Source organism: Nyctereutes procyonoides, unplaced genomic scaffold (assembly GCF_905146905.1).
Source record: "Nyctereutes procyonoides isolate TBG_1078 unplaced genomic scaffold, NYPRO_anot_genome, whole genome shotgun sequence".
NCBI lineage: Eukaryota > Metazoa > Chordata > Mammalia > Carnivora > Canidae > Nyctereutes > Nyctereutes procyonoides.
Genome location: NW_026575129.1, coordinates 2,067,818 through 2,090,152, shown reverse-complemented (window position 1 = coordinate 2,090,152; position 22,335 = coordinate 2,067,818). Strand labels below are relative to the sequence as shown.

Below are 22,335 nucleotides of genomic sequence, written 5' to 3'. Positions count from 1 at the left end.
AAAGAGGGCCAACCTATGTACCCCTGACAGGCCTAGCCTGTTGCAGTTCACCTAGTAAGTGCTCCACGAACACCTGTTAAGTGTCCTCTCAAATAAAAAGGAGCACAGAAAGGTTCATAGAGATGGTGTTGCAATTGCCCTTTGCTAAGTGCAATACTGGTTTGTTAAAGGCTCAGAGGGCACTGAGCACCCTGCAATTGGCAGTCTACACGTGGCTGCTGAAGCTTCCAAGAGAGCTGCTGTGGACTATCTGATAGCACAATTTGTTCCCGGATCCCCATTCGGGGACCCACAAGCTGATGCAGTGGCCAATCAGCTAGCAACACAGAGCTGAGCTTCAGCAGATGATTTCACACAAACAAAACAACCCAGAGATGAGAAACAACCTCAAGGAAGGCAAGAATAGCTGGCGTGTTTGCAAGGGTGCTGAGGGAGAAAGCTGCCAAAGACAAGATTTTACCCAAAAAAGGACACTAGCCACCTGGAGGGCAGCTTTCGCTGATCCCGAGCCACAGTAACTCAGGAAGGGAAAGGCTCAGTAGGTACGGTGTGCTTCCCACAGAGCAGCTCAAGCTATCTGGGGGCACCCTGACCTGGCTGGCATGCGGCCTTGGTCAGCCCCAGACTAAAGATTACCATGTGTTCCCTGACAGGTACCATTTGTCACGTTCCCAAGAAGGGTGCTATCTAAGTAGCTGACTGCAAAAAGCAGCACCATATCCCGACAAAGGGAAATGAAACAGCTAGAGCAGCACCAACAGGTTACAAGGCAAAAAGCAAACAGTGGACTTTACCTCCTTAATCTGCTTAGTGGCATTGGCATGCAGAGAGGGCCAGGTGTTTCTCCTGGTATTAAGTGTGCGATTTTAGCCCTCCAGCCAATCTCTAAACCAATCAGAGGCAGGATCAATGAACTAAAAGCTGAATTCCAGGACAGTTAACAGCACCTACACGGCTCCTCATTGACAGGACCTACGGTGTATCCTGTCATTCTCTCAGTTCCCAGATAATGAGGAAAACCCCGGCATCCTCACACTCCCAGATATCCTGCCCCACAGGTAAAGAACAATGTTGGTATGTGGGTCAACATTTAACCTAAAATTTAGGAAACCTGTGAATAATTCTACATTGTTTCTCAGAAAATGAGAAAAAAAAAATCTCAGTCTCAGCCACACGGCTTGACCATTTTCCTTTTGCAACTTTCCATTCCAAAACTCAGAAGCACTGTCTTAGGCATTCTCATTAAGACACGGCACCTAAGAATAGTGTCCAGAACCAAAGCACCTTTGAGAAAGGCGATGGGAAAAAATGCCAGGAGAGTAAGTGATGCTGCTAAAGAGAAACTCTCGGGCAGCCCCGGTGGCGCAGCGGTTTGGCGCTGCCTGCAGCCTGGGGTGTGACCCTGGAGACCCGGGATCAAGTCCCATGTTGGGCTCCCTGCATGGAGCCTGCTTCTCCCTCTGCCTGTGTCTCTGCCTCTCAGTCTCTCTCTCTCTCTCTGAATAAAATAAATAAATCTTAAAAAAATAAAAATAAAGAGAAACACTCATTTCTCCTATATAGTGAAGCAGTCTGCGACTTCCGCAAGCACTGCGACTTCCACACTGAAGCATACCGAAGCGCAAAACCACCACGTCACACAGGCAGTTTCTGCTTCTCCCAGGTCTATGACAAGGATTTGTTTTTAAACCCAAAATAGCAAAGCAGTATTATATATCTGGATCTAACCTATTGGGTGTCTCCTGAGCCTCATGGATCTGGAAGTCCATTTCTCTCCCCAGATTCATGTTTCCAGCCATTATTGTTTTAAATATATTTTCTGTTCATTTTTCTCCTTCTGTAATACCTATAATGATAATATTATGTGGTTTTTGGTTTGTTTGGTTGGTTGTTTTTGGTCCACTGTGTCCCATGGTTACCGTAGGCTTTCTTCACTCTTTCTTTTTTCTTTATGCTCCTATAATGGGATAATTTGCTATCCTCCAGGTCACGGATTCCTTCTTCTACATGGTCAAGCCTACTTTTGAAACCTGCTTCTGAATTCTTCAGTTATTGTGTTGTTCCATTCTAGGATTTTCCCTGTTCGTTTTTTTTTTTTTTTTTTTTGGATGGCTGCTATTTCCTCAGCAAACTCCTCATTTTGTTTGTGTAATTGTTTTCCTAATTCCATTAGCTATTTGTGTTTTCTTGCAGTTCACTCAACTTCCTGCAGAGGATTATTCTGAATTTATTGCCAATTCATAGATCACCATTTCTTTAATGTCAGTTACTGGAGCTTTATTAGTTTCCTTTGGTGGTGTCCTATGTACTCCATTTTTCATGATCCTTGGTTCCTCATATTGGTATCTGCATTTGAATAACTGGGCTAAGCTTAGAGATGTTATAGGTTTGCTTTGGCAGAGACCGTTCTTCATCAGTCAGCTCAGTTTGGGTTTCTGAGTGTGATTTCTGGTAATGACCTTGGGCAGGGGGAGCCTGCTATTATAGCCTATTTCAGGGCAAGGCAAGTGTTCAAACTCTCCAGAGGAGTTAGAGGTGTGTGCTACTGGCTGAGGACAGCTACCTAGGACTGCCAACTTGGTTCCCTACCCAAGTGAAGCTATAGGATGGGTTTTAAAGTCAACTGAAGTTCCTGGTCAGGCTTACTAGATGGTCAGGTCTGGGGACTATATTCAGTAGTAGACGAGGCTAGGAACTGGCAGGGCAGCAGGATGGGACCCAAGAGCTGCATAGCTCATTTTTCAGCGACCCAAATTAGGCCAGAGTGTGCACTGATTTCCTGGCCAGGTGAAGCCACCAGGCTTGCCCTATACTCTGTGTCCAAGTACCACTGGATGTAGGGCTGCCGAATGGGCCATGCGGCTTCCTGTGTGCTCTGGTTAGGTTCCCAGGTTGGACAAGCTAAAGGCTGCACTCAATTATGAGTGGGGCTGTGAATTATGTTTCCTGCCCCCAGCACAGTCAGAGAAGCAGCTCTAAAGCTAGTAAAACTTAAGCAGACCTGTTTGCCTTGCCAAGTTCCCTGACTGAATAGGGCCAGTGGCTTTGTTATGCAAACTATCAGTTCTGCTGGCCTGCCCCTCCACTCAAGTGCTTTGGGGCCACACAGCTGCCAGGAGTTATCCTTAGCCATTCTGGGCAGAAGGGGCTGGAAGACATGCCAAAGCCAGTGCGGCTAGGTCTCCCCTTCCCTACCTGGGCAAGAAGAGGAGGGGTCACTCCAGGCTACTCTCAATTTTCCAAACGTGCTCTGCAGGTTGGGAGAGGCTGGGAGCTACCCTCAGCCTCAGCTATGAATTAATCCCTCTGCCTGTGCATAATAAGTAGCACAGAAACACTCCAGGCTGGGTATGGCCTTTATTCTTGGGACAATCAGCTCTGCGTGCCCCCCTCTTGGCTCAAGAGCCACCTGGCTGTATTGTTTCCAGGAGTTGTTGCCGGCCCTTCCGGTCAGACAGGGCCTGAGGCCACACCCCATGGTGGCTGGGATTCCATCCCTTGCCCTGGCAAGCCATTTATAGAACCAGCACAACTCCTCATCTGAGGATCCAGATCCAGTCGATCTGTATACTGCAGAGTTCCCCGGTCAGAGTGCACCCGTGACGCGGTTCATTTTTTTTTTTTTTGTATATTTTTTAATTGGAGTTCGATTTACCAACATATAGCATAACGCCCAGTGCTCATCCTATCAAGTGCCTCCTTGTGACGCGGTTCTGCGCATGAGCAAAACCACCGCTCGGGGTTACTACTTGGGCACCACAGGTATGAGCCTGGTGGGCCAAGAACCACATGCTGGTTGTTGCCAGCCCCACCCCCCTTCTTGGTGACAGTCAGATTCCCAGCGGTTGAGCCACACGGACCCCCCTGCAATTCCTGTGGTGCAAGATCAGAGGAGGGGCTCCCACAAAGCAACCCTTAATGCTGAGGTGAGGGAGCTCATTGTCACCACGGAGTTCTCTTTCCATTAGAAGATGAGGGGAGACTTCTCTGTATGGGTTCGCACTGGCCCAGGGGAGCAGGCACTGTGGAACTTTCTTGTACCCTGCTCACACAGTCTGACCTGGTCTCTGCAATGCAGGGGGTGCTTGAGCCTCAGTTCCCTGCTCCAGGATTCTCTCAGCAGTCTCTTGTTCTTGAACAGTTGTTGGTCTTGTGAGGAGGGAAGTCAGGAAGAAGCGGAGTCTCTGTTAGTGACATCACCCCTGGAGTAATGCATCTTAAGCTTGAACATCACTGTTATACACGTAGCTGTCACTCAGAGAACTTCTCTCTGCTGACATTTACCATTTAAACCAGGAGTTCACAGATGTGAAAGCCATCGTGGGCCTTTCCCTGAGGTACAAGCTCTGGCCAGGCCCTCATGATCACAGAGCCCTGGATGCCAATTTTGTGGACTTAACTCTATCTAATACGTATATTGAATCTCACTGGCTGGACTCATTTAAGTGAGGTCACTTTGGGACTACAGAGTGTTGAGCTGGTACAGTAAGATGTGTTTTTAGGCCATTTACAGTTCTATAACTAGGATGCATGAAGTTATGAAGGAAAAAGCTTGACTAGCAGTTGCTTGTTACCCTCCTGAAAGTTATTTCCTTTCCCTCACAGTCCTGGAGCTCAACTCTCCTAAAGTTTATCCATGGCTATATGGCTGAGCTGTTATGCGACAGTCATGGGTGAGGTGTCAGTACGGGAGAGAGATGTCGAGTTACCTCCTACATACATACCCTGTTGAAGCCTGCATGCAGGAGAGGGAGCACTGAGGTCTCTTCACGGTCACCCGATCTGCAGCAAAGCAGAAAATCCAGTCACTCAGCAGATACAAACCAGGCTTCCTCACACTGAAACATGGAGAGAGAGCCATGAGGCAAGCATGGCTTTTGCTCCAACTGTGGCTTCCTGACCAGCATGTGCCATCAGGATGTATCTGCCTTCCGGGCTCTACAGCTGCCTTCCAGATGCAAAAAGAACACCAACAGTAGAGAAAACTCTAGCAGTGTGCCTGAAAGCATCACCACAGGTACACATGAGTGGCCATTTCCAAAGCTGGGCTGCCCTTGAAAGTTCCACCAAATGGATGGGACAAAGCAGGTGCATTGTTCATTCCAGAGACTACTCTGTCCATTATGCTGCCCCCAAACCTTTTGGAAGCCTAACTGGAACCCCAAGACCTGGCTGGGTCCAACTCTCAATGTGAGTAAGACAACTGGCACTTTGGCTAAATGGAAAAGGGTCATCAGGAACACTGAGTTAGAAGGGAAAAAGAGGAAAAAACAGATCATTGTCCCTCATTTCATGGGAAGGTTTCCTACACTGAGCCTACAGCTGGGTCTCAGAACTTCAATTTGAGTATAATGTCTTATCCTGAAGACATGCTGTAGTTGTGCTTCCATCATTAAGGGAAAAATGGTGTCCCTGAGGTAGCCAGCAAGTAACATGGAGTATATACCTTGGAAAACAGAGAAGGAAAATGGAATAAAAGATATTGGGTGGAGGACCAGGTAAAGAACAGGAAGAGAAATCCCGGTGCTTGTCTGTGGTATTGTGTATAGCTCACGCCTTCGCTATGGGGGCAAAGCAGTCCTCCTCACTTTTCTACTCAGGAACTCCAGGCTCTACCTTCTTCAAATGATAAATGAGGAAGGGCACAGAAAGAATCTGAAGGTGTTAATAACATTCTGTTTCATAAGTGGGGTTGTACAAACTCAGTATTTATTTTATTATTGTTCTATATCTATATAAAATATTTTATTATAAAAATGGGGGGGGGAAGAGTGGAAAATAACAAGCCATAGCAGTCATTATTTGTCAAGGATTAGTAAGCATTTTTGCTATGTGATTAGGAAAACAAAAAAAAACTGTTTCACTTTTGGGTTCACGGAATGAGCCAGCCTGGGAGGATATGGCGTGTGGCCTGGTCTACCCCCAGTAGCCATGCACAGGACTTGGATACCCTACTAACACCTCACAGTACCCAGAAGACAAAATACAAGCAAGGGCATGAGGAAGCTGAATACACCTTGGTCCCCCTCACTCACTCCCCTTGAGGCCTCATGTCCCACCAGGATAATGAAGTGGTAAGAAACCAATGGGAACACTTTTCCTCTTTTCCTTGGCCCAGCGCCCATTGTAGGAATCAGGTGAAGAAGCACAGACCCAAGGAATAATAGCTAAGGAATAGTCTTTGAGTAGGGTAAAACTCTGAAGCCATGATTTTCTCCAGTACGAATATGGCTTTGGAATGCAATATTTCAAATCTCCCCTGGGCCAGGCTTGCCTGAGGGGAGACCTGAACTTTCCTGTCTCTGTGGCTGGCTTGTCACAGAATCAGTGCCAGGTGCCACAATGGGGCTGAGTCCAGTAGGTCTACGTCCTTATCAAAGGCCTTCTTCTTCTCTCTGGCATGAAAGATGGCCATTAAACAAATACAAATTATGATTCTGCAAGAATTCCAATGATTGTAGCTTGTACAAACAACTTTTCCTTTTAGATCTTTCATTATAAGGGGTGGCCATTTCAGACAACAACAAACCCAACAGAGCAGCTTCTCATCCCATAGTTTAATCCTCCTGCTTTGTCACCTTCCAACATTGGCAAACATCCTACCATTCTGCTTCTAGACACAGAACAGTCCTGGCCCAAACTATACAATCCTCTCCTTCCAGTGCATTTAGTGCTTCATCATGCTCATGCTGTAATTATTTTCTTCTTTAGTGAAAAACAAGCAGGCTTCCACATCTTCTCTTCAAAGAAAAAAGATAAGTAAGGACTAATTCTCTCCAGACACCTCCCTCAGATTTTCCCTCCATTTCTAGCATGTGATGAGTACAGTACCTCTTTCTTCCTCAGGTGTACTAGTATGGGTTAATAGCAATTAATCTAGGGAGAAATCTAAATATTTCCAGAAACTTGCAAAACCAGTAACACCCCACAAGCGAGATCTCAGGTTGGTGCTGTAGGGCCAAGGGCATGGCCGCTGCTCTGCTGGCTCAAAGACTAGATTCCATGAGACACATGTTTCAGAATAAACAGTACTAATCCCAGCTGGGGATGAACGTGAGCTTACGCTTGTGAAACCACCGCAAGGATCACCGTGTGCTCGGAAGGATTGGTGGCCCGAATCGACCTGCAACGAGAAGGCTCCAAGTCAAACCAGGTGATCTGGGCTTTGGGACAATGAATGAATGCAGAACTTCACATTGAAAATGGCACAAAACCCAATCTTCCCCTCAAGAGAAAGTCTGAAAACACATGAAGACAATGAAGAAAGATGCCCTTTGTAGATTACGACAATCTCTTTGTTTTCCTTTAAAAAATCAAAAACAAACAAACAAACAAAAAACTTCTTTTTTAACACCTGGGCAGTTGTCCAATGGGTCAGAGCTGCCAATTTTCCACTTCAAAAACTGGCAAATTCCACTTAAATTCCATGTTTTCTGACTGAAATTCCACTCTCCAAAGAAACTGGCAGTCCTACAGTTCTCCAGTTATCAGTTTGTACTTAGGGAGCTAATTGTATTGGATCTTTTTTTCTTTTAAAATAGTGGAGAGCTCAGAAAGATGACCTTATAACTCAGTCACTGGCAGCTGGACACACTAATTCAGGTTGAAACCTGTAAGAGTGGTACAAAGAGCCACCTCATTTTGGGAGGTTGTTCTGTTGTTTGTGCTCAGATGCTTTTAACAAGTGGGTCATGAACTAAAGCTGGGAAACGCTGCACTGCAGCCACTGTCACGGTTGTGTCGTTTACTCCATAGGAATTTAACAGGATTAGAATATGTAAGGATATAGAATTTTGAGGTCTGCGTATCTTCTTACAACATGTGCTATTGTATGCTGCAGCTCAGATTCTGAATCATCCTGGTCAGGGCTCGTGAACTGGATGAACTATTAATAAAGGGCCACATACTTGAATCTGAGTACAAATAAGCATGCTTGTTTTGACCCATCTCCTCAGTCTGGACTCTGTTTATTTTGAGATCCCTGGGAAGAGAATCATCATCTCCAAGAACAGAAGGCTCAAGGCTGCTCCCGGGTAATTTGTGAAACAACGTGTATTTGTTGATTTTTCTAGCTATTGGCATTTCAGCTTTTCTGTGCTTCAACATGTCTGTACTACTGCTCCCCTACAAAAAGCCAGCTTGTACGGCTTCATTTCCTTAAACTCTCAAATTTCCCGTCCTTTCTCAAAAAAGGTACTTTGCCGATTTCCTATTCCTTGAGACCTCACTCTGTTCAGGGTGGGGTGTGAGGAAGGCTCAGGAAAGTGAACAGCTCTTATGGGCAGTAACAGTTCCCCTGGTAGGTAAATGGTATTTGAACAAACTCCCTAAGTTCAGTGCCTTAACTCACTGTGGGACTAGAGGAGTAACCCAAGCCCCCTTTGGAATGCTAGCACAGACTACTTCCAATTCAACCAGCCCACAGCACAGGTCTTGGTAAGATCAAGATACAATTTTTTTCTACCTAAGAGCCAGTTGAATTCTCAGCAGAAATACCAGTTACCATCTAATGAAAAAAAAAAAACACATAGTCAGAGGTGTGCCCTACTCTCTAAGGCAAATACTAAGCACTTCTCACCTTTGTACAGCCTCTTCGACCACAGTGAGATGTCAAGGCTACAGTGCTAGGCTGTGTTCTAGGAGGTGAGCCTCAAGAGGCTCAAACACTGTTATGAACATAACTGGGCTGGAGCCCATGCTCCCTTAGCTTCTTCTGAAACTGGCTTCCATTTTTGAGGTTGCTTCCTGCTGCTTATCTCTTCTTTCTCATTCCTCCAAAGGAACTGGTATGGTCAGGGAGACCCGGACCTCTTCCTGGTTGAGAGGACAAAGAGGGACTGGAATAGGTGGGGCAAAGGTGTAAGGAAGCATGTTAAGCTAAGGTCCAGTCTAGCTCAAAAATCCAGGATCTTGGACCATGGATGACAACAAAGAATGTACATCTGCCAGGAGTGGGTCGCTAACTCATCTTAGGGGGACATGTACTGGAAGCCATGCATTCAGGAATCTGGTTGCCCTTAACATAACCAGTAACAGTCAGCAAATACACTCCCAGATATACAGCCTGGCTTCTGATCTACACAGGTCCCCCATAGGAATACATTTATTAGATAGCAAAACTAAATTTCTTTATATTCAAGGAAGGTTGCAAAGCTTTATCTGCTTAATTTCATCTTTATCTGAAGAAGAAATTTTTCTTTTTTACACCTGAAGCTGGTCTTAAATCATTCCATGTATGCACAAAGGATTGTGGTGTTTCTACTATAAAATCATGTAAGAAAATTAAGTGAAGGCCAAGGAAAAGTAGATCTAGTTGTAAAGGACCAAATTCTATCCTGTAGATCGCTTAAAAAGAAAACAATATTTCTTAATACTGAAAGTATCACCCAAATATTTTGACACATTTATATATATATATAAAATAAAAAAAGGAAAATATTTCTATCCAGAACAATAAGCTTATTTGAGACCAGTAAGACGTTTTAAAATAGGTTCTGTACGAAAAATTCTTCTTTGGGAAACTGAGAATGATCAAAGAATAACAAGGCGATGCCTATGATGAGAAACATCTCTTAATCCAATCATTTCTTGTCAGGGTGCCAAAGGATCTAAGAAGCCACTTCCCTACCTTTCATTTCACTTACTAATATTCAAGAAAATTCCAGCTCCATATGTAATTGGAGTCTGTGTTGGTCTAGCATTTAATTAGTGACCTCTTGCTGTCTAGCTTCAAAGCATATGAGTGCATTTATTTATGAATAGGCATGCATTTTCCCCCCTGGAGTATAAGCGTTCCTGTAAACAAGGGGGGAGTTTGGATCCCTGGAAGCCTTTCTGCTGCAGTAAAGTGGCTTGCCTTTGCTCCACGACTGCTATAGGATCTACCCATCTGTGTCAGGAAGAGAAAAATGTATATTTCACACATTTCTGATGTTCATTTTGGGACAGAATAATTAAGATTAAAATATCTGGTTTAAATCCATACCATATCTGTATAATAAGAACTGTGTGAATTTTAATGTCTCTTGTGTGTGTGTGCGTGAAATATGAGCAATACTTCAGGGGGAAAAATACCTTGACATTTTTAGACAAACCAAGCTCACACCTCTAAATTCATTGGAACTCAAACGTGGAAAAACAGAAAAGGTGAGATAAATCCATAGGAGGAGCTACAGCTTTCAGCACAGAAATCTGCATATACTGCTTAGAAACATCAACACGTATTTTAGAAATACTTGGGATTGGAACTAAAGACATCTGTAAGTGACTTTCATTTTAAGCTATTAAGTGAACATTTAAGGAGCATGTTATATTTAGGGAAGGTACCTGCACACCGCCTCTGCGTCAAAGTTTTGAGTTTGTCTGTGATCTATTACAATAATTTCATGATGTTTATCTAGAAAGCATTCGAGGGCTGACTCCGGAGTCCGAGCAATATTGCATCTATAACCAGCTCTGTCACAGGCCCACCAGAATCCATCACTCTGACTATCTTCCTTTGCAAAGATCAGCAAAACCTGAAATACACACAGAAAAGCATCTTATAAGCAATCATCATCCTTACAGATTATATTACAACAACCCTACAGTATACTGGTTAAAAATGCAGCATCTAGAGTTGAACTACCCGACTTCAAATCCCAGCTCCTTCAATTGGTACCAGTGTGTCTTTGAATAAGGTATTTCATCTCTTTGTGCTATGGTTTCTCCACGGTCAGATGTGCCACACTAGCTCATCGTGAGACCTGCATGAGCCCCGGGGTGGCGCTCAATCACTCTGGTGGTAGCTGTTACTCATTTTTAATTTCCCAATTGGCTTTGTTGTTAAATACATTAAGCAGTGACATTATTAACAGGATCATTAATACAGCTTAGACTATGGTTTTCACATACACATGTTCAATTCCAGAATAGGTGGTATTGACCTCCCAGCACCTGGAGTCCAACTCTCTGATCTTACCAGTTTGATCCCTATAAAGACACCCAACCAGTGGTGGAATCTGGAAAGAATGACCATGCAACAAGAAGCTGATGGAGCTGAATTGAGGAAAACTTGTCTCTTTTTGCCTCATTGAGAAGTATAGCCACTGGAAGGAGGTAGCAGGACTTCACCCTGGCTCCCTCACCAGCCCCTGGACTCCAGCACTCAAGGCAACCTTACCACCACTTAAATTTATTTATTTATTTGTTTGATCATGGTCTATCTTCTCCACTGGCATTGAGCTTCAGAACACAAAGACCTGCCTGCCTTGTTCCCAATTACTCCCATTCCTGTGCCCAGCACCAAGCTGGCACTTACTAGCTGCTCAATAAATATCTGGTGAGTTAAAAGTAAACTACCTGTAGAGTTTCCTGCAAAATGCAAAAGGGTTTTTCCTATTATTAGAAGTAAGAGGTCCAAGAGAAACACATTATTATCTCAAGATATGGATAAGACATTGAATGTACTTCAGCATCCACCTCTATAAACCCTTTAAACAATAATTAACAAAAGGGTTTTTTTTCCCTCAACATGAAAAGTCTTTAAGCCAATAACCAGTATCATTCTTGATGATCAAATATAAAATGTGTTTCACTTAAATTCAGAAAGACAAATTGTCCAACCATTACCATTACATTAAAAAAATTTTTTTAATAATTGAAAATTGGCAATAGACTGAAAAACAGGCACAATAGTAATAGTAAACCTAATGCATCTACCACCTAGCTTCTGCAATAACCAACTCTGGGCCAATCTGGCTTCATTTCTATCTCTGCTCACTTTTTGACTCTTGGGTTAGTTTGCAGCAAAGCCCCGCATATCACATCATTTCAACCATATGAATCTGTTGAAGATAAAGACTGTTCAAAAGAAGAAAGCCACAGTGCCGGCATCTCATTCCTAAACATCCCCAATAGCTCCTTAACATTGTTACTTATCTGAATGTATCATGAACGTCACTTTGTTTTACACTGTTTAAAGCATTTCCTGCTTTCCTAAATGCCATGTTTCCATAAGAGATAGAATATTTTTCAAGAGGATTTTGCCATTTTCTTCTTTGCACATGGCTTGAAATCACACCCTAGTAACACCTACGGCAGCCATACTTATTAAGAGCTCACTCCGGGCCAGGCTCTATCACTCCTCAGTCCAGAGTCTCCTGTATGTTACTGACCACAGAGGTACTTCCAGGAAGAAGAGGGATGGCGGCTCTTTCAAGAGATATGAAGAGCACAGCTTGTGGATTTGATAATGAAGAGAAAGCCTTCAAACAAAGCTATTAAGGAGAGAGCTCTGGTGAAAAAGTCAAGTAGAATAAATTGCTTTGTGTGTAAAAGCAGTAGCCCTCTCCCTGGGTAGCTATGCTATTAATACGAAAATCTCCATATAATACTGAATGTTAGAAGTGGAGGTGCCTGGGTGGTCAGTGGTTGAGTGTCTGCCTTTGACTCAGGTTGTGATTCAGAGTCCTGGGGTGGAGGTGGAGTCCTGCATCAGGCCCCCCAGCAATGAGCCTGCTTCTCCCTCTGCCTCTCTTGCCAGGTCTCTCATGAACAAATAAAATCTTAAAATAAACAAACAAACAATGTTAGAAGTGGTGAGTGCTACTCAGGAGGAGGATCTAAGTGGGAGCAAGAGTGGGTGCTGGTAGCGACAGTTAGTAAAATAGGCCTCACTGATAAAGTAACACATGCACAAATGCCTGAAGTAAACGAACAGGAAGCCAAGTTGATATTTGAAGGGAAAGCATTTCCAGCAGAAGGAATGGCTCCATTGGCCCCTACAGTGGGACGTGTGCCCAGTGTGTTCAAGAAAGTGTGAGAAAGCCAGTGTGACAGAAGGGATGGTGAGAGGCAAAGTCTAGTTCACAGCAGAGGGTTACGTCAAGGTAAGGCCATTTGAGGAACTTAAACCAGATTTCATGTGAGAACTCACATAACTGACTCAAAGTGAGAAACTATTAATCATGTATTGTTATTTTCTATAGTTTTGATGCTTTGACATCTAGGGGCTTACTAACCCTAGGGAGACTGTGCCTTCTGAGGGGGGCCCAATTTGTAGAGCTAGCAGAAGACTTGCCTAGGAAAGCACCCTTCAAATGCAAACCAATGCAAAGCCCCTACTCCTGCTACATCTTTTATCACACTTTAATGCATGGAACCACTATCCACCTGCCCTAATCACTCCAGGGCCAAGTACTAAGAAACTAGAGACAATGCTATATATACCCCAGATTCCCCGGAAATGATTCATACCAGCCAAACCTGCTTGGCCTCCCTTACCCATTCCTTTCCACAGAAGCTCCCAAATATGGGAGGCTCTTGCCCATATTTTCCCTTTGCTCTCTCTGCCTCCTGACCAGCCCTGGCGCTATGTGTGTGGTTCCTCATGGCAAGATGTGGTCCCTCCTCTGAGTGACAGACTGTTTAATCATATTCCTTTCCTGATCTGTTGGCCTCACCATACCTGAATAATAAAATCTACATTTTAAAACAGGGCTATTTCTTTTCTTCTTCTTTTTTTTAAACAGGACTATTTCTATTATAAAAGCACTCATAAGAGAATTTCTTTGGGTGGTGTTTAAAATTCTTCCCATTTAAGGGTGACGTATGGAAATTTTAAATTTCTATATTACACACCTGAAACTAATATAACATTGTATGTTAACTGGAATTAAAATCAAAACTTAAAATTCTTCACGTTTGTTTTTAAAAATCAGAAAAACTAGTTTTCAATAATCTAACTCCTAAGTGAAAAAATCTAAAGGAATAGGGGCATCTGGGTGGATCAGTGGTTGAGCGTCTGCCTTCTGCTCAGGGTGTGATCCCAGGGTCCTGGGATTGAGTACCACATTGAGCTCCTTGCAGGGAGCCTACTGTTCCTCTGCCTATGTCTCTGCCTCTCTCTCCCCATGTCTCTCATGAATACATTAAATCTTAAAGAAAACCTACAGGAATAAAAATATATGCATTTTAGAGTAAAGTACTATAGTAATTGCCTTTTTTGGATGTATGCCTATCTCAAACATTTTACCTTTTCTAGGAAAGTGACGGGCCCAAATAACCAGGCTTGGACTCTCCATCCCTATCTCCCAGCACAGCTGGGCTAATGATACTGTTAACAGAAATTTGGAATTTGAACAAAAGAGACACTAAGGCAGGGAACTAAAACCTGTGGCTCAGTAATAGAGATAGTAAAAAGCCTTCAACTCCTGCTGTCAAAGTACTTAGAGATGGCTCGCTGCCATACTTTGTAAGCCACAGCTTCTCAACTGCTCTTGAATTCTGCAAGGAAAAAAAAAATTTCACAGATGTGGTTGTTTTGGGTTTTTTTTAAGATTTTATTTATTTGAGATAGAGCATGAGCTGGGGGAAGAAGTAGAGGGAGAGGGAGAAGCAGACTCCCTGCTGAGCAGGGAGCCCAACATGGGGCTTGAACCCAGGACCCCAAATCATGATCTGAGCTAAAGGTAGATGTTTAACTCACTGAGCCACCCAGACATCCCACAAATGTGTTTTTTAATTCGTTTATTTACTTGGTTGTATAAGGCAACTCTTACTTAAAACCAAAGAACAAAACCAAAAAGACCTTTAGCACCTCAGTTCCTCTCTGTACTTTAGTTCCTAATTACCATTATATAGTCTGTTAGAGGTGGCCACTTTTAAATATTTATTGACCATTCACTGAGGTAACTCTCAAAATTTCAGAAAATATACTTTAAAAATCAGTTTTAAAGACATATAAATGAATTTGATTTGTGAATAATAAAAGTTACCAGACCCTTTTATTTGCTCTACATAACACATAAAATATTCATTCAAAGAGTAGTAGTAGTTATGATCTATCAGATAAGAACTGGTAGTAAAAAGCTGATAGGGATAGACAGTCTAGTCTCCACCCCTAGGAAGCAAGCAGATGAGACTGTCAGGTAAAGATAAACACAATAAATGTACTGAGTGGTGACCACACTGGGGTATGGGCATGACACTAAGACAAGACTCTAGGTTAGGGGAATGGGCAGAAGGAAAAAATTTTGTTAGATTGATCTAACTGCACTGTCATAAACACAACAAAATTGCAGAAGATCTGTTCCGGGGTAAAGCCGGGGACAATGAGGCAATACCTTCCTTCTGGTACAGATCTGGGTTTACTTGGGAACAGTCTAGGAACTGTAGTATAGGCAGAAGAACAGAAGTACAAGCAATCCTTGCTTCCCATGGAGGGGCCAGACTCTAAAAACAACCACAAAAGGCTATCTTAAATGATGGTAAAAATGACTGTTCTGGGACCTTGGAAATTCTTTCCAAACATGAAAAATTTATGTTGCTTAATAATCACATAATTAAATAAAGTAAAACATTTTTCAGGACACTGTAAATTAAAAGATTAGCAACACTGAAAATCAAAATGTTTTCTTTTTACAAAAAACTAAGGGTAGCTTTAATAGTATATACCTTCTCTGAATTAGATAAATTAGGATACAGAGTGAGCATCTTTTCTATGCCTTGGTGCATTATAAAACCCTAAGCCTACATCAGCTTCCAATATTTGATCCAATATTTTGTCCTTCCCAATTTCAAGGTCATGAAATATCCCCTGAGTTCCATTCATTAACATATAGGTTTTTTACTGGTGCCACTTTCTCTGTGACATTTCATTCTTTTCACCACAATCACTTTCCTCACTGATTTTGATCATCATGGCAAGTTGAACTACATTTGGCTGCAGATCTAGATACCCCAATGTGACAGTGAACATTCTCACTGTCTGCTATCTCTTCTCTAACCTCATTTACTTTCAAACTTCAACTTCCCTCTGGCAGTATAACTTCCGTTTCTTTGAAGCACTTTCATCTCTGTTGGCTAATTCCCTCTTTCAATGATCAATTGCCATGAGACAGAACAGATGGCAACAGCTATACACTTTGCTGTCTGTGCTTGAATGGAAGAACAGGGAGCAAAGACCAATTGTGAAGACTCTAAAAAAGGTGATGTGATTGATTACTGATTGAGACACACAGCTGTTATTTCCATAGTGGTGTGTGGACTCACATGCTAGCAACAGAATCCATATTTACTGCAATTACTCAGAACACCAGTGTAATTGTAATCTAAAACATAGGGCAGCCCAGGTAGCTTAACGATTTAGCGCTGCCTTTGGCCCAGGGCGTGATCCTGGAGACCCTGGATTGAGTCCCATGTCAGGCTCCCTGCCTGAAGCCTGTTTCTCCCTCTGCCTGCCTCTCCTCTCTCTCTGTCTCTCATGAATCAATCAATCAATCAATCTGTTGTTGGGATCTGGTATGATTTATCTCAACTCTGAAATCTGCACACAATAAAACTGTACAAAGCAAAGGCTACCTGTACTGCTTTTCAAATGTAACTATTAAGAATCCAAACTCCATACAGGGCCTCCCTCCTTTGGCAGAGAGTATGCTACCTGAACCTTCTTAGAGCCACAGTGTTTTATTCATCCCTCCATCCGAACTAGAATGATGAAGTAAGGGCTAATGCAGGGTAGAGCTAAGAGAATCAAGTGCTTGGGTCTGGCATGAGCAGCTGCAAAGGGGTAACACAGACCACAGGTAATTAGGGTATATGTGGGAGTGTCCTAGTGGCAATGACAAGAACAGAGGCCAGGACTCTCCAGACTTCTCTGGGCAGGAAGAGACTCTGGAGGTGATCTATCACTCCTCACTCCACAGATGAAGACAGCACCTTCCCAAAGTCAAGCAGCAACAGAGCTGGACCCCCATCTCCTAACTCCTCCTTCAGTGAGCTTTCCAAGGCTCCAGTGGTATTCTCTTGCTTTGCTGGAAATCCTTATAGCCATTCCTTTGACAAGTTTAATCAACAAATGCTTAAAAGTACCTTTGAGGAGAGCAATAACCGGTCTTGCATAGTCAAACTAGAAGGTAACTATTTTCTCTGGTGAAGGCTAATTATGAAAAACATGAAGGTAAAACTAACTTTTCCTCAACCTGGGGAACACAAACCTTCATTATTAGTATTTTTCATCAGTAAGAATGGCTCAACGCATCTCCAAACGCATTCCCAATATATACTATTATGCATCAATTTTCAAAATACTTGGTTTGGCTTTAAGCAAAAACTTGTTAACAAAGAGATTCTAAAATAGACCACATGTGTAGATTATATTAGTTGTATGTACACACTAAACCACTGCCAATCTAAGAGGAGGGACAAATTCAAACAAATGGTTTGAAAGCTTTCTTTAAAGTGCTGCTAATAACAGCTATTGTTTGACAAGAATTTAAGGGCTAGCCATTATTCCCCAAATGAATGAGACCGACCATATAATGTTTGTCCTTCTCCGACTGACTTATTTCACTCAGCATAATACCCTCCAGGTCCATCCACATCAAAGCAAATGGTGGGTATTTGTTGTTTCTAATGGCTGAGTAATATTCCATTGTATACATATACCACATCTTCTTTATCCATTCATCTTACAATATGTTGGCAAATTGAACTCTAATAAAAAAGGGGGGGCTACCCATTAGACTGGGAGTACTTTAAACACAGGATCTTATTCAATAATCCTTCAGCAATTCTTTGGAGTTGTGAATTATCCCCAATTTGTAGACCTGGAAACAAAGGGCTGGAATGAGGGACACCTGGGTGGCTCAGTGGTTGAGTATTTGCCTTCCGCTCAGGTAGTGATCCTGGGGTCTTGGGACAGAGTCCCATACTGGGCTCCTTGCATGGAGCTTGCTTCTCCCTCTGCCTGTGTCTCTGCCCCTCTCTCTCTCTCTGTGTCTCTCATGAATAAATAAATAAAATCTTTAAAACAAAACAAAAACCCCAAAGAGTTAGAATGGTTAAGAGACTCACCCGTAGCCACATAACTCTCAAGATTTGAACTGAAGTCAGCCTGACTCCATAGCCTGTGCAGTCATGTTAATTTTTTGTTTTTACCCTCTAAAATATGGGACAAAAATTCCTATCAGGTCTGCAGTTCCATGGAACTGGCTGGGGTAGGTGGAAGCCATGCCTTGGAAGTACAATTAAGGACACATAGGATGGGAGATGCTGGCTGCAGCAAGTTGCCACATCTAAACACTCAATCGTTTCACTTAATATGTAAGGATAGCTCCCCATGAGGCCACATGATCATCAATATTTAACAGTTCCAGAAAATCCATAACCATATAATATGGAAGAATAAAATTTGAAAATGAAGTACTGCCTTGGTAGGAAAAGCTTATTAGGCCACAGCTCTGAGTATCATTTGCAAATCCAGTTGAAAAGCCCAGTAGGAGTGGCGGGAAGGGGAAGGACAGCACTCTAAGCAAAAACATGTCAATTCTACACACTGAACAAGTAAATATCCTTGAGGCATTGATGAAGAAAAGGCCACTTCATTTTGAAATGTTGATATGAATCTATTGCCTCATAACATTTCCTATACTTTTAGTTTTCTTGCCAAAATGGGAAAAGAGGACTTTTACTATGAGTCACAGCCACTCACCCAGGAGAGATGTCCTCTATGATACCGTGGTGCACTTTTCTCCAGCACCCCCACCCATTCCACTTCTCACACTGCTCCTGCCAGTTCATGGAAGGCATGCAGAGCTCCATGTTACAGGTCCTGACATAGGAGCAAGTTCCCCCAAGTGAATATAGAAATGCACCCTCAAAAGTAACCACATCTTTAAGTATTATTATTATCAGCAAGTACCTTCCAAGCCCTAAGGACTCTGGCTGATGTAGCTCATTAACATTTTCAGCATGCCACTACACTAACAATAGGTATTTTTCACCAAGTCGAGGGAAAACAAAAAACAAATATAAAAGCTCCAGGACACAGTATGATTTTTCTAAGACAGTTGTAGTATCAGTAGCAGAAGCACAGAAACACTTAATTAACTAGGTAACATTGTCCTTGAAGCTGGAGTATTAGAAATAATAGAACTGACCAAGCAAACCTCTCTGGGGGGCCAGGGAGCACTGCACAGCCTTTCTTCCCTTGTAGCACCTATTATGGAGCCTTGAACAAACAGATGCTCTGTCAATTGTTTTTGGATGGACTGATGAAACTACATTTCCATAAGACCAAGTAGGATTATGACATCCTTAGTTCTAAGTTGAGCTTGCTTTCTTCTTAAAAACTATCTCTCGATTATTTCCCCTCACTCAGAGAGGGACTCTTGACCACTTCGACCTGCTGTCATTTGGGGACAAACTCATGCAATGGGAATCCAGCAGAGTACACAGTAGCACTAGAAACATTCCTTGCACTGGGTGATGAGTTCACAGTATTCATTTGGTTGTGTCATAGCTTACGAGTGCAAGCTAAAAATAAATCCAAAATTATACACCATTGTTTTTCAGTAATGGAGTATAGTAGAGCTATTAATGGGAATTTAATCCTGCCAAGGACTAGGTCATATTTGAGCTGACAAAACACAATATCTTTGAGACTGTTATAAAATTTGACTGGCAAGCATGCATATTAAAAAATTACTTAAGGGTAATCACCAAAAAGAAAAAAAGAAACACAATCTATAGTTTAAAACAGAAAAAATTCTGAAAATTGCCAATTTGACATAAAACAAAAATACAAAGAGGTTAAGAAGATAGAAATGTAAAATTAATAATATCAGTAATCACACTCCATGTAACCAGACTGAATTCACTTATAAGACAAAAAAATCAGGGCAGCCCCGGTGGCACAATGGTTTATCGCTGCCTGCAGCCTGGGGTGTGATCCTGGAGACTCGGGATCGAGTCCCACGTCAGGCTTCCTGTATGGAGCCTGCTTCTCCCTCTGCCTGTGTCTCTGCCCCTCTCTCTCTGTCTCTATGAATAAATAAAATCTTTTTAAAAAAAAAGACAAAAAAATCAGAATAGATTTTGGAAAGATAAAAGCTATATGCTACTTACAGGAGGCATATTTAATATAAAGTTATAAAAGAAAACTGAGAATGATAGAAAAAACATACCAGAAAAATGTTAACCAACAGATAAAACAGACTATAAGGCAGAAGTTTGAAGAGACACCTCATTATAAAAGGGATAGTCACCAAGAATATATAATAATCAAGAATACATAGTAACACCACAGACTCAAAAAAATCAGCAAATATCAGCAGATACGGATATTGACATAGCCAATGCCATAGAAATCAGTCAAACAATTAAGATATAGTTTGAGTAGCATAATTAATAAGGTTGAATTAATTCATGTATATGGGGACACCTGGGTGGCTTAGCAGTTTGGCACCTGCCTTTGGTCCAGGGCATGATCCCGGAGTCCTAGGATCAAATCCCACATTGGGCTCCCTGCATGGAGCCTGCTTCTCCCTCTGCCTGTGTCCCTGTCTCTCTCTTTCTGGGTCTCTCATGAATAAATAAATAAAATATTTTTTAAAAATTCATGTATATGTAATCTTCTATTCAAATAGAGATACATCTTTAAAAGCTTTCTGTGGAATTTCAAAATTGATTACATATTGCCCAAACAATTTGCAACAAAGAATCAGTAACAAAGGCATCCGAATCAATGGAGGATGACATGGTCTTTTCAACAAATGAAGGTAGCACAACTAGACATCAATATGAGGACAGAATTGTTCATTCTATACCTGAAAATGAACTTGGGATTAATTAGAGATCTAAAATTAATTGTTAAAGAATAGTTTCTAGGGGGAAAAAATGACCTAAGAAATCATCTTCTCAACTTGGAGTAGATAAAGATTCTTAGAATACAAAAAGCAAGAACCTTAAAAGAAATGATATATTAGGCTATATCAAAATTAAGTTTTGCTCAAAAGCCAAAGTTAAGAAAATTTATAGAAGAACCAGGTTGGAAGAAATATTCTCACAATCTGACAAAATATTTGCCATAGGAGTATATGAAGAACTACAATTCAATAATGTTGTAAAGCCAATCCAGGGACACTTAGGTTGTTGAGCATCTGTCTTTGGCTCAGGGCAGGATCCCAGGGTCCTGGGATCAAGTCCTGCATCAGGCTCCCTGAAGGGAGCCTGCATTTTCCTCTGCCGATGTCTCTGCCTCTCTCTGTGTCTCTCATGGATAAATAAATAATATTTTTTTAAAAAGCCAATCCAATTAAAAGTAAAAATATTTTGGAAAAGAAAAAAAGATTTGGGACGCCTGGGTAGCTCAATGGTTGAGTGTTTGCCTTCAGCTCAGGGTATTATCCTTGAGTCCTGGGACTAAGTTCCACATGGGCTCCCTGCATGGAGCCAGCTTCTCCCTCTGCCTATGTCTCTGCCTCTCTCTCTGCATGTCTCTCATGAATAAATAAATAAAATCTTAAAAAAAAAGATTTAACCAAATATTCACAAAAGATAAAATAATGGCCAATAAACCAATAAAGTGCTCAGCATTATCAGGGAAGAATGCAAATTTAATTCACAATAAGATAAAGAGCTAAAATTAAAAGGGTGAAACTCCCAATTATTACCAAGGATTTGTAGTAACCAGAACTACCATACTGCTTGCAGTATAAAATAGTAACAACCTGTTTTGAAAGGACATATGGAAGTCTGTTAAAAAAAAAAAAAAAACTAAACACACCATTGTTCTGGAGTTTCTAGCAAAACAATGAGGCAAATTAAATGAAATTAAAGATATTCAGATTGGAAGGGAAGAACTAATGACACGACCTTATATATAGATGATTCTAAAGAATCCACAAAAAAACCCCAAGAGCTAATAAAGGAGCTCAACAAGGTTGCAGGATACAAGATAAATAAACAAAAACAAATTATATTTCTATATGCAAGCAATGAAAAACTCCCACCATGAAATTAAGAAAATAATTCAATTCACCAGAGAATCAAAAAGAATAAAATATTTTAGGAATAAAACATCAAAGACACACTAAACACTATAAAACATTACTGAAAGAAGAAAAAATTTTTTAAAAAGGTAAAAAATCCATATTAATGAACTAGGAGACAAAATTGTTAACACTCCCAAAATTGATTTACAAACTTACTGCAATCACTTAGGGGAGTCACAATTCAAAGCACAGCAATTAAGATAGTGTGGTACTGGAAAAGACCTGAGAACCCAGAAATAAATCTTCACAATTACTGTCAGTTGATTTCTACAAACATGCCAAGACAATTCAACGGGGAAAGAATATTCTTTTTAACAAATGGTGCTCTAACAACTCAATATCCACACATGAAAGAATTAAGCCTTATCTCACATATGCAAAAATTAACTCAAAATGGACCACAGAGCTAAAACTCCTAGGAAGAAACAAAGCAGTATGTCTTTGTGACCTTACACTAGGGAATAGACTCTTACATAGAACAGCAAATGGTTGAATAAAGAAAAAATTCGGGATCCCTGGG

At 41.7% G+C, this 22,335-nt stretch overlaps 1 protein-coding gene across 4 annotated transcripts in view; it reads right to left on the bottom strand.

Annotated features, from left to right (window-relative positions):
- The window catches only part of PDE8B (phosphodiesterase 8B), a 262,117-nt gene that overhangs the window by 106,114 nt on the left and 133,668 nt on the right, over positions 1 to 22,335 (bottom strand). For all 4 annotated transcript variants that reach the window (XM_055342311.1, XM_055342308.1, XM_055342310.1 and 1 more), the window contains exons 3-5: positions 10,327 to 10,517; positions 7,064 to 7,123; positions 4,725 to 4,782 (exon numbers count right to left, since the gene is read on the bottom strand). In XM_055342311.1, the coding sequence (XP_055198286.1) occupies positions 4,725 to 4,782; positions 7,064 to 7,123; positions 10,327 to 10,517 (309 nt within the window). The remainder of the gene's footprint in view (positions 1 to 4,724; positions 4,783 to 7,063; positions 7,124 to 10,326; positions 10,518 to 22,335) is intronic.